Source organism: Capra hircus, chromosome 6 (genome assembly GCF_001704415.2).
Source record: "Capra hircus breed San Clemente chromosome 6, ASM170441v1, whole genome shotgun sequence".
Lineage (NCBI taxonomy): Eukaryota > Metazoa > Chordata > Mammalia > Artiodactyla > Bovidae > Capra > Capra hircus.
Genome location: NC_030813.1, coordinates 93,757,540 through 93,770,281, shown reverse-complemented (window position 1 = coordinate 93,770,281; position 12,742 = coordinate 93,757,540). Strand labels below are relative to the sequence as shown.

At 41.4% G+C, this 12,742-nt stretch overlaps 1 protein-coding gene across 2 annotated transcripts in view; it reads right to left on the bottom strand.

Moving 5' to 3' along the window:
- The window catches only part of ANXA3 (annexin A3), a 74,242-nt gene that overhangs the window by 59,269 nt on the left and 2,231 nt on the right, over nucleotides 1-12,742 (bottom strand). Inside the window, exons 2-3 of one of the 2 annotated variants that reach the window (XM_018049626.1) lie at nucleotides 9,783-9,835; nucleotides 7,400-7,519 (exon numbers count right to left, since the gene is read on the bottom strand). In XM_018049626.1, the coding sequence (XP_017905115.1) occupies nucleotides 7,400-7,438 (39 nt within the window). In that variant the 5' untranslated portion in view covers nucleotides 7,439-7,519; nucleotides 9,783-9,835. The remainder of the gene's footprint in view (nucleotides 1-7,399; nucleotides 7,520-9,782; nucleotides 9,836-12,742) is intronic. The other variant, XM_018049627.1, reaches the window with a different exon arrangement.

The window sequence follows — 12,742 nt, the reverse complement described above, 5'->3', positions numbered from 1 at the left end:
TTCTTCTATACCTTGGTGTCAGAGCTGCCCTATGTTCCTTTTCCTTATTTTGCAAACTAAAGTTTGGAATGGGGAAAGGAGAGTGTATAGCAAGTTCAGATGTAACAAGAGCTCATGATGATTACAGTGATTATGAGCTAATGTAGAAAAATTTTAGTAGCATAAGAAAAATACCATTTTGAGAGTTCAAACAAAGTGACCTGCATGCATCAATGTTCTGTAAAAGAAAGTTAGAAACTGACCAAGGAGCAAAGAGCTCAGCGTATTCTCAGGAGAAACCCAGCCCTACAGAGGTGTATATAGGAAAAATACAGCTATGGCATCTTAATAAAAATGCTCCAAGACATTCTAATTCGTGGACTGCCTGAGTGCTTGCTATAGATGTAAAGGCGACATATGACGAGAGATTTTGAGTTCAAAGAGTGCAAACCGATATGACACCAGGTCCTCTAATCTGGGGTGAAGTAGCAGAAGCCAAGCCTGAACAGAGGTACCTAGCTTTCCCTTGTTAACTGAATGTAGAGCATCGTTATGAAACCTTCCATAAGCCAAAATGGTGTAAAGCTAAGGGTCTCCCCAGCTTTTTGAAAGTTCACTTTAAACCACTTCTGTTTTAAAAAAGACCTACATTAAATATGCAGCCATGAAATTAAAAGGTGTTTCTCCTTGGAAAGAAAGCTATGACAAACCTACACTGCATATTAAAAAGCGAGACATCATTTTGCTGACAAAGGTCTGTACAAAGCTACGGTTTATCCAGTAGTTATGTACAGATGTGAGAGCTGGACCATAAAGAAGGCTGAGCACCAAAGAATTGGTGCTTTCCAGTTGCGGTGCTGGAGAAGACTCTTGAGAGTCCCTTGGGCTGTAGCTCCAATACTTTGCACCCGATGTGAAGAGCTGACTCATTGGGAAAGACCTTGATGCTGGGAATGATTGAAGGCAAAAGGAGAAGGATGAGATAGTTAGATAGCATCACTGACTCAATGGACAAGAATCTGAGCAAACTCTGGGAGATAGTGGAGAACAGAGGAGCCTGGATACTGCAGCCCATGGGTTCACAGAGGTGGACATGACTTAGTGACTGAACAACAAACAACGCATTAATATAGTGACGGCACAAAAGCAAAAATCCTCTTCGGATTTCTTTCAAAAACAGGTACAATCAGACCACATCTTTATTGCAATTCATTGTGCCTCACACATAGTGCATTTTTACAAATTAAAGGTTTGTGACGACCCTGCATCAAACCAGTACATCGGCACCACTTTTTCCAGCCTCATTTGCTCACTGAATGTCTCTGCATCACATTTTGGTAATTTCAGCAATATTTTAAACTTTTTCATTATTGCTATATTTGTTATGGTGATCTGTGCTCAGCAATTACTGGTGTTATTATTACAAAAAAAATTATGACTCTCTGAAGGCTTCAATGATGATTAGCATTTTTTTTTTAGCAATAAAGCATTTTCAAATTAAGGTATATACATTCCTTCTTTAGACAACACTATTGTACACAACAGACTACAGTATAAGTTTTTTTTCTGGTTATAATTTCCATGTTGTACAGTATATCCTTTATAGCTTATTTTATACCTAAGAGCTTGTGAAGTGAAAATCGCTCAGTGGTGTCAATTCTTTGTGACCCCATGGACTATACTATCCATGTTGCTGCAAATGGCACTATTTCATTCTTTTTTTTTAACTGTATGCAGGTCAGGAAGCAGCAGTTAGAACTGGCCATGGAACAATAGACTGGTTCCAAATAGGAAAAGGAGTACGTCAAGGCTGTATATTGTCACTCTGCTTATTTAACTTCTATGCAGAGAACATCATGAGAAACGCTGGACTGGAAGAAACACAAGCTGGAATCAAGATTGCCAGGAGAAATATCAATCACCTCAGATATGCAGATGACACCACCCTTATGGCAGAAAGTGAAGAGGAACTAAAAAGCCTCTTGATGAAACTGAAAGAGGAGAGTGAAAAAGTTGGCCTAAAGCTCAACATTCAGAAAACGAAGATCATGGCATCCGGTCCCATCACTTCATGGGAAATAGATGGGGAAACAGTGGAAACAGTGTTAGACTTTATTTTTTGGGGCTCCAGAATCACTGCAGATGGTGACTGCAGCCATGAAGTTAAAAGATGCTTACTCCTTGGAAGAAAAGTTATGACCAACCTAGATAGTATACTCAAAAGCAGAGACGTTACTTTGCTGACTAAGGTCCGTCTAGTCAAGGCTACGGTTTTTCCAGTGGTCATGTATGGATGTGAGAGTTGGATTGTGAAGAAGGCTGAGCGCTGAAGAATTGATGCTTTTGAACTGTGGTATTGGAGAAGACTCTTGAGAGTCCTTTGGACTGCAAGGAGATCCAACCAGTTCATTCTGAAGGAGATCAGCCCTGGGATTTCTTTGGAAGGAATGATGCTAAAGCTGAAACTCCAGTACTTTGGCCACCTCATGAGAAGAGTTGATTCATTGGAAAAGACTCTGATGCTGGGAGGGATTGGGGGCAGGAGGAGAAGGGGACGACCGAGGATGAGATGGCTGGATGGCATCACTGACTCAATGAATGTGAGTCTGAGTGAACTCCGGGAGTTGGTGATGGACAGGGAGGCCTGGCGTGCTGCGATTCATGGGGTCGCAAAGAGTCAGACTTGACTGAGTGACTGAACTGAACTGAACTGAACTGAACTGAACTGAGTATTTCCTTGGCTGTCTACCTATTTATACCACATCTTCCTTATCCATTCATCTGTTGATGGCTTAGATTGTTTCTGTATCTTTGCAATTATAAATAATACTTCTATGAACATTGGGATACATGCATATTTTCAAATTAGTGTTTTTGTCTTCTTCAGATATATACTCAGGAGCAGAACTGCTGGGTCATATGGTAGCTCTATTTTTAGTTTTTTGACACACCTACCTACTGTTTTCCACATTGGCTGCATCAATTTACATTCCTACCAACAGTGTACAAGGGTTCCCTTTGGTCCACATCCTCACCAATATTTGTTATTTGTATTCTGTTTAATGACAACCATTCTGATAGGTATGAGATGATATCTTATTGTGGTTTTAATTTGCATTTCTCTCACGACTAATGATGCTGAGCATCTTTTCATGTGCCTCCTGGCTATCTGCATGTCTTCTTTAAAAAGATGTCTATTTGGCTCATGACAGAGGAGCCTGGCGAACTATAGTCCATGGTGCTGCAAAGAGCCAGTCGTGACAGAGCATACGTGTGCACACACACATACTCATTTTTAAATTGGCCTGTCTGCTTTATTGATGTCGAGTTATATCTGTTGATGTATTTTGAAAATTAACTCCTTATTGGTCATTTCATTAGCCAATATTTTCTCTCATTTCAATAGGTTGCCTTTTCATGTCATTGATGGTTTCCTTTGCTGTGCAAAATCCTAAATCTAATTAGGTTTCACTTGTTTATTTCTGTTTTTATTTCCTTTGCTTTAGGAGACAGATCCAAAAAACATTGCTACAGATTTATATCACAGAGTATTCTATCAATGTTTTCTACTAGGAGTTTCATGGTTTCCAAAATCTAAAATGCACTGGGAAACCAGAAAATTCATGTGACTTGCTTTCTTATGGCATTCGCTTTATTGCTTTATTGCGGTTCAGGTTGGTCTGGAACCAACCTGCAATATGGCCAATGCGTGCCTGTACCAGCGTAGGTCTTTCATAAAAGCAAAGTGATGTAATGTAAACTTTCGAAAAGTGAGGTTACCATATTCAAGAATTCTAAACAAAGGAAATAGCAAAGCAACATCTGAAACAACGGGAGGGTTACAACACTCCTAGACAGAATATACAGTCTTAAGAAACCAGCCAATCTTTCATCTTCAACGATAATGTACTGAAATTGCAACTGAAATCTGCCCTCTTGATCTTATCACTCCAATAAACTGACCACACTCTGGTAACCACAAACAACCAACAGTTTTGTAGAAAAGCACAGGCTCATTGCTCATTTATGTTTGGGTGTGTATGTGCTTTTGTGGGTAAGAGGGAAAAGAGAACAGAAAAACTTAGTGATAAGAGTATTTACAGAAATCTGACAGCTTTTTAAAAATTGTGGTTTTAAAAAAAGCATAACATAAAATTGACCACGTTAAACATTTTTAAGTGTATAGTTCAGTAGTGGTGAGAATATCCACACTGCTGTGAAACAGATCTCCAGAATTTAACTTCTTCATTGTACGGAACTAAACCTCGATTTCCATCAGGCAACAAATTATCTTTTCTCCCTCTCCCCAGACCTTGGCAACCACCATTTTATTTTCTGCTTTCACGAATTAATTTGACTACTTCAGATATCTCATTATAAATGGGATCAATCACACAGTATATTGTCTTCTTATTATTGGCTTACTTCTCTTAGCGTAATGTCCCAAGGGTTCATCTATGTTGTAGCATATATCAAAATTTCCCTCCTTTTAGAAGCTAAATAGTATTCCACTATATGCCCACTCCACATTTTGTTTATCCATTCATCCATCGTTGAACACTGGGATTGCTTCCAGCTTTTAGTTATTGTGAATAAAGTTTCTATGAACCTTAAGTGTGTAACTATCTCTTGAAGATCCTGCTTTCAATTCTTCGGATATATACCCAGAAATGGGATTGCTGGATCATATGGTAGTTCTATTTTTTTAAATTTATTATTATTTATTTATCGGTTGTACCTTGCGAGATGCAGGATCCTAGTCCCCCGACTGGAGAAGGCAATGGCACCCCACTCCAGTCCTCTTGTCTGAAAAATCCAACAGACAGAGAAGCTGGTGGGCTGCAGTCCATGGGGTCACTAACAGTCGGACATGATTGAGCAATCTCACTTTCACTTTTCACTTTCATGCATTGGAGAAGGAAATGGCAACCTACTCCAGTGTTCTTGCCTGGGGAATCCCAGGGACGAGGGAGCCTGGTGGGCTGCCGTCTATGGGGTTGCACAGAGTCGGACACGACTGAAGCGACTTAGCAGCAGCAGCAGCAGCAGTCCCCTGACTGGGGATCAAACCTAGACTTGCCCTGGCAGTGAAAGTTAAATATTAGTCACTCAACTGTGTCCAACTCTCTGTGACCCCATGGACTATAACCCACCAGGCTCCTCTTTCCATGGAATTCTCCAGGCATGAACACTGGAGTGGGTTGCCATTCCGTTCTCCAAGGGATCTTCCCAACCCAGGAATTAAACCTGGGTCTCCTGCATTGCAGTCAGATTCTTTATTGTCTGAATCACCAGGGGAGTGGGGAGCCCCAACCACTGGACACCAGGGAAGTCCTGGCAGTTCTATTTTTAATTTTTTGAGGAACCATCATACAGTTTTCCACAGTAGCTCTGAGTTGTTTTTAATATTTGCTCTCATACATCTCACTCATAAATGCTAATTTTTTGAGAGAGGAGGAAAATAGGAAAGAAAAAGCAAGGCAGTGGGAGCCCCTCTCGGGCTAGAGCCTCCTTCTTCACTGAACCCCTCAATTCTGCACCCACAGCATAGCTTCCCTTTTCTGTTCCCTTCCCTTCTTTCCTGTCACTGGATGCCCAGCCCTCCCATTCCCTTGTGGTAAGCAGAACCATGGCTCCCAAATAAAATGTTCACACAGTAATCCTTGGACCCTGCAAATGTAATGTTACATGACTGAAGAAGTTTGCAAATGTAATTAAGGTTCCAGACCTTAAAACAGAAATTAGGGACTTTCCTGGTGGTCCAATATTAGGACTCTGAGCTTCCACTGCTGGGGACAGGGGTTCCATCTCTGGTCAGGGAACTAAGATTTCACATGCCACTCACACAGCCAAAAAAGTACAAATTAAAAAAAAAATCAAAATGGAGAAATTATCCTGGATTATCTGGGTGTGGCCCCAGAAGGGCAAGCTAGAGAGAATGCAAAGCACAAAACGGATTCCATGCACTGTAGCTGCTCTAAGATGTAGAGGTCACGCACAAGGACTAGCAGTGGCCTCCAGGAGATAAGGACAGCTCCTGCTGACAGCCAGCTAGGAATTCAGTCTCATAACTGCAAGGATCTGAATTTTGCCAACAACCCAGGTGAAGAAGTGGTAAAGAATTTGCCTGCCAATGCAGGAGATGCAAGAGACTCAGGTTTAATCCCTGGGTCGGGATGATGTCCTGGAGGAGGAAATGGCAACCCACTCCAGTGGGTTTTCACTTTCTTTGCCTGGAAAATTCCATGGACAGGGAGCCTGGTGGGCTACAATCCATGGGGTCACAAAGAGTTGGACACACCTAAGCATGCACGTATATAAATAAGCTCAGAGGTGGATTCTTCCCAAAGTCTCCAGAAAGGAAGGCAGCCCTGCCGAGTCCTTGATCTTAGTGCCATGAGACCCATTTTGGGCTCTAATGAATTTAAGCTGCTAAATGTGTGGTGACTACTTATGAAAGCAGAAGGAAATGAATACACCCTTTCTCCTACATACCTGGGTCTCTCCCAGACCTTCAGAAAATGTGCCATGACTTTGAAGGTGTGTCAGTGGGAGAGCCAGACCAACTAAATCATTAATGTCAATAAACCAATGGACAAGGGCTAGAGGGAGACTAATTTTTTGGAGAGATGAAATATTTTTTTGCATCAGACTCTACTAGAAAGAACCCACCTGGCAATGCAGGTGGACGTAAGAGATATGGGTTTGATCCCTAGGCTGGGAAGATCTCCTGGAGGAGGGCATGGCAACCTACTCCAGTATTCCTGTATGGAGAATCCCACGAACAGAGGAGTCCAGTGGTGACTTCAAAGCTGGGCATGAAATATTTATCAGTGTACCACTGATGACTGTAGCCTGCTTGGCGGGCTTCAGTCCTTGGAATCGCTAAGAGTTGGACCCAACTGAGTGACTAACCACACACACACACATCACTGATGACAATAATGGGCAAATTTAAAATTAAGACATGACTTGAATTCAAGTGATTACTTCTGATTTATATTAGAAAATTATAATCAAATGACACTGAATTTAGGGCTGTATGACTTGGCAGAAACCTGGATAATCCCATGGACTGAGGAGCCTGGCAGGCTACTGTCCAAAGGATTGCACAGAGTCGGACATGACTGAAGTAATTAGCATAACTAGAGAGCCATAATGAAGTGCTGTGTTAGTAGCTCAGTCATGTCTGATTCTGAGACCCCATGGCCCACCAGGCTCGTCTGTCCATAGGATTCTCCAGGCAAAGATACTGGGTTGCCCTTTCCTGCTCCAGGCGATCTTCCCGACCCAGGGGTCGAACCAGGGTCTCCTGCATTGTGGGCAGATCCTTTATTGTCTGAACCACCAAGGAAGCTCTAGAGAGCCATAATAGCCACAGGAATTTCAGATCTGGAAAGCAGAAGATCAGCCTACTGACCAGTGACAGGGAATCGTGTGGCACCAAGCAAAGCTTCATGACGATACATCTCCTACCAAGTGTACCAAGGCCTGCTCACATCTCCCTTGTAGTTACCCTTGAAGCCTCTCTGCCCCTCACCTATAAAATAGGATGCATTTTCATCATTAAAAAATATCAGAGCACAGAAGGTGATACATTAAAAATAGTCTTTATGTATATATTTTTTTCTTCTTTTTTTCTCTAAAACAGAATCACTCTGTCCATACTATTCTGTAACTTGGTTTTTTATTTATTAATATATATTTGGACACTTTCTCATATCAATATAGACACAGCTGACCCACTTTTTCTCATTTTTAAGTGATGACATAAAAATGGCTACAAGTTACAACTGAGTAATACCATACCCCACAGATGGCCACTTATGCTGTCTGCATATTTTCATTAGTATAAATGAATGTCCATCAGCCTATATTTTTTCAGCCTTATGCAAGTATTGAGAAATGCTGGGCTGGAGGAAGCAAAAGCTGGAATCAAGATTGCCGGGAGAAATAGCAATAACCTCAGATATGCAGATGACACCACCCTTATGGCAGAGAGTGAAGAGGCTAAAAAGCCTCTTGATGAAAGTGAAAGAGGAGAGTGAAAAGTTGGCTTAAAGCTCAACATTCAGAAAATGAAGATCACGGCATCTGGTCCCATCACTTCATGGCAAATAGATGGGGAAACAGTGGAAACAGTGTCAGACTTAATTTTTTTGGGCTCCGAAATCACTGCAGATGGTGATCGCAGCCATGAAATTAAAAGACGCAGCCATGAAATTAAAAGATGCTTACTCCTTGGAAGGAAAGTTATGACCAAGCTAGATAGCATATTCAAAAGCAGAGACATTACTTTGCCAAAAAAGGTCCGTCTAGTCAAGGCTATGGTTTTTCCAGTGGTCATGTATGGATGTGAGAGTTGGACTGTAAAGAAGGCTGAGCACCGAAGAATTGATGCTTTTGACCTGTGGTGTTGGAGAAGACTCTTGAGAGTCCTTTGGACTGCAAGGAGATCCAACCAGTCCATTCTAAAGGAGATCAGTCCTAGGTGTTCTTTGGAAGAACTGATGCTAAAGCTGAAACTCCAGTACTTTGGCCACCTCATGCAAAGAGTTGACTCATTGGAAAAGACTTTGATGCTGGGAGGGATTGAGGGCAGGAGGAGAAGGGGATGACAGAGGATGAGATGGCCAGATGGCATCACTGACTCGATGGATGTGAGTTTGAGTGAACTCTGGGAGTTGGTGACGGACAGGGAGTCCTGGCATGCTGCAATTCATGGGGTCGCAAAGAGTCGGACACAACTGAGCACCTGAACTAACTGAACTGACTATGCAAGTATTATTTGTATGATAAATACCTAGAAGTGGAATTACTGGGTTACAGGGGGTGTGCATTTAGACACTGATAGATATTGCCAAAATACCATCCCCAAAGAGTGCCAAGTTTATTCTTCCATAAACAGAATATGAGAGTGCCTCTCAGCCCACATCCTCTGCAACACTGGTCTTTGTACATTTTTTTCACCTTTACCAATACTTAGATAGAAATGATATCTCATTGTGTTATTTACATTTCCTTATTTCTCAGTGATGTATAGCATCTTTTTATATATTCGTTTTGCATGTTATTTGTAATTCTTTTCATATCCTATTCATGTCCCTCAAAAGCTTTTTCATCAAGTTCACTTTTCGTATTGATTTATTCAAGCTATTTTTATGTTAATGAAATGAATCTTTTGTTGAATGTGTTGCAAATGCTTTTCCCCTGTGGGTTCCCTTCTGACTCCACTAATAGTATTGCTTGCTGTCATAAATTATAAATTTGTATGTAGTTAAATAGATCGATATTTTTCTTTTAGGCTTTTGGTTTGTATTATGGTTGTAACTGCTTTTCCCACTCCAAGATAATTTTTTAAATTTACCCATATTTTGTCTCTTTCATTTCAATATTTTATCCATCTGGATAAAATATCTGAAATTTAGTTTCATGAAAGAGGAGAGATGGAATACAGATTTACCTTTTTCTTCAAATAGCTAGACATTTTCATAATATCATTTATTAGATAAGCCTTCTCCTCTCTGATATAAAATGTCTTTTCTTATAATAAATTCCCACATCACATAATTTATTCTGTTATTGACCTCTCTATTTTGGCATCAGTACAAATTATTTTAACTAAGTACCTTTACAATACATTTTAATATTTTCTTACTTTTAGACATCCTCTAGCTTTGAGGGCATGTTAATTTTTCACAGGAACTTTTTATCGAATTTCAACTTTTTCTTAACATTTTGATCTTCTGTACTTTGATTTGATTCGGATAAGTTACTGTTACAAAGGCTTGATTTTTACTTACCCAGATAGATGCCATGATAGCCCACCTTTCTCTTGAGTTGAGATCACACTAACCTATTAAAAGAAAAATAAAGCACTGAATGGTATCAACCCGGGATTCAGAGCACAATAATCTCAGTCTAATCCTTAAACCCAGAAAACAGAAGCCAATATTTAAAGAGAAACCAACTCAGGAAGAAGACTTGTCTCTAATATCAAGTACCCCATTTGCTAAACAAATATTTGCTGATAACTAGCTACAAGGGACTGTGATAGACCCGTGTGTGTCTGTTTGTGTTCAGACATGTCCAACTCTTTTTTGACCCTATGGACTGTAGCCCACCAGGCTCCTCTGTCCGTGGAATTCCCCAGCAATAATATTGGAGCAGGTTGCCATTTCCTTCCTACTCCAGGGGATCTTCCTGACCAAGGAATTGAATCTGCATCTCTTGTGTTTTGTGCATTGGCAGACAGATTCTTTACCACTAGCATCACCTGTAAAGCCCTGTGCTAGACCTGTGAAGGGTTCAAAGCAAGAGAGAAGAAAAAAAACTCTCTATTCAAAAAGTTTGCAAATATGTTTACTGGAAAGCGTAAGTTTACAAGAAAGATAAGTCGCTCAGTCATGTTTGACTCTTTGTGACCTCGTGAACTGTAGCCACAGGCTCCTCTGTCCATGGGATTCTCCACACAAGAATACCGGAGTGGGTTGCCATTTCCTTCTCCAAGGGATCTTCCCAACCCAGGGTTCGAACCTGGGTCTCCTGCACTGCAGGCAGACTCTTTACCATCAGAGTCACCAGGGGAGCCTCCCACCATCACAGGGAACGGAAAAACCTGTCCCCTCTTCTCCAATTTTTAACTAGCTTCAGTTTGAATCCTTGTGTTTCTGAAATCTCCATTTACATTTTACAAGGCTCCAAGTCTACAGTCTTTTATAAACAAACATGCTTGCTTTTTGAGGAAGGTCCATATCTTGGTAGAGCCTGTAGGTATAAAGGGGTATTTCTTTGACAGAGTCCTGACTGGGAATCCAGTCACACTGTCATATGTAGACATTGTTCAAACGTGCTGGCAAATATCCAGGGTTGACTTAGAAATAAAAGTTGCTCCCACTCTTCCCAGGAACAAAATATTCTAAACATTCAGTGATAGCCCACAGTAAAGTACAACAGGAAACGACACTATTAGTCCCTAGAAATATTTAGCCTCAATATTCTCAGAATCACTTACGGAAGGGCAGCTGACTCTCTAGTTATGACAGCTAATGTTACATCCCTCTAAACATACAGTGGATTCAAAATATCATTAGTTCTGGTTTTGCCCCTTAAAGCCAGACACAATCTCTTTGAGCCTCAGTTTCCTCATTTGTAAAAAGGGGGAGAGGATGGCCACTTCTGGCATTAAATGAAATTATATGTGTTAATAATATGAGCAAATGTTTTGAGTTTCTACTATGTTGCAGATAATACAAAAACACGATATGGTCAATTCTGAAAGGCTAGAGATTTTCGTCATGTCTGTTCACTGGGGCACAGAAGTACTAAAAAAATGCTATGGAATGAATAAATGATTCAATATAAGCCTCACAATGATCCAGGAGAGCCGAGTATCATTTATAACATCTCCAAGTTGCAAATGAGGAAGCTGAGGCATAGAAAGGTACAGTCAGTCCCTCCACATCCATGGTCCCAGAGTTCCTTCATATCCATGGTCCCAGGCCCTCTCCCCAACCTCGTCCAGCATTTAACAAAATCTGAGGGTGCTTAAATCCCTTATACACAAGGGCATGGTACAGTTGGCTCCTGGAACCCAGGGGTTCCGCATGGGCAGGCTCCGCCAACCAGAGTTTGGCTGCGAAACGGAGGCTACATTCCAGCCACACAGGGAGTGAGTGGTCCCCTACTGAACCTAGGCAGTTACACTCCAAAGATGTGCATTTAACCCCAAGTTTCTTACTTACCTAAGTGCCCAGCCAATACACTGTCAAAGCTAATGCTCAATACGTGCTTACATGCTCAGTGGCTTCAGTCGTGTACGAATCTTTGTGACCCTATAGACTGCAGTCCGTGGGATTCTCCAGGCAAGAATACCGGAGTGGGTTGCCATGCCCTACTCCAGGGAATCGTCCCAATCCAGGGATTGAACCCACATCTCCTGCACTGTAAGCGAATTCTTTACCTGCTGAGCCACCTGAGAAGCCCCAATATGTGCTGATACAGTATAATTTATAAATTATGAACATTTATCACAGGTTTAAGAAGTGAAGAAGAACTAAAGAGCCTCTCGATGAAAGTGAAAGCGGAGAGTGAAAAGTTGGCTTAAAGTTCAACATTCAGAAAATGAAGATCATGGCATCTGGTCCCATCACTTCATGGGAAATAGATGGGGAAACAGTGGAAACAGTGTCAGACTTTATTTTTTGGGGCTCCCAAATCACTGCAGATGGTGATTGTAGCCATAAAATTAAAAGACGCTTACTCCTTGGAAGGAAAGTTATGACCAATCTAGACAGCATGTTAAAAAGTGGAGATATTACTTTGTAAACAAAGGCCCATCTAGTCAAGGCTATGGTTTTTCCAGTAGTTATGTATGGATGTGAGAGCTGGACTATAAAGAAAGCTGAGCACTGAAGAATTGATGCTTTTGAACTATGGTGTTGAAGACTCTTGAGAGTCTCTTGGACTGCAAGGAGATCCAACCAGTTCATCCTAAAGGAGATCAGTCCTGGGTGTTCACTGGAAGAACTGATGTTGACGCTGAAACTCCAATACTTTGGCCACCTGATGCGAAGAGCTGACTCACTGGAAAAGACTCTGATGCTGGGAAAGATTGAGGGCAGGAAGAGAAGGGAACAACAAAGGATGAGATGGTTGGATGGCTTCACCGACTCAATGGACATGGGTTTCGGTGAACTCCGGGAGTTGGTGATGGACAGGGAGGCCTGGCGTGCTGTGGTTCATGGCGTCGCAAAGAGTCGGA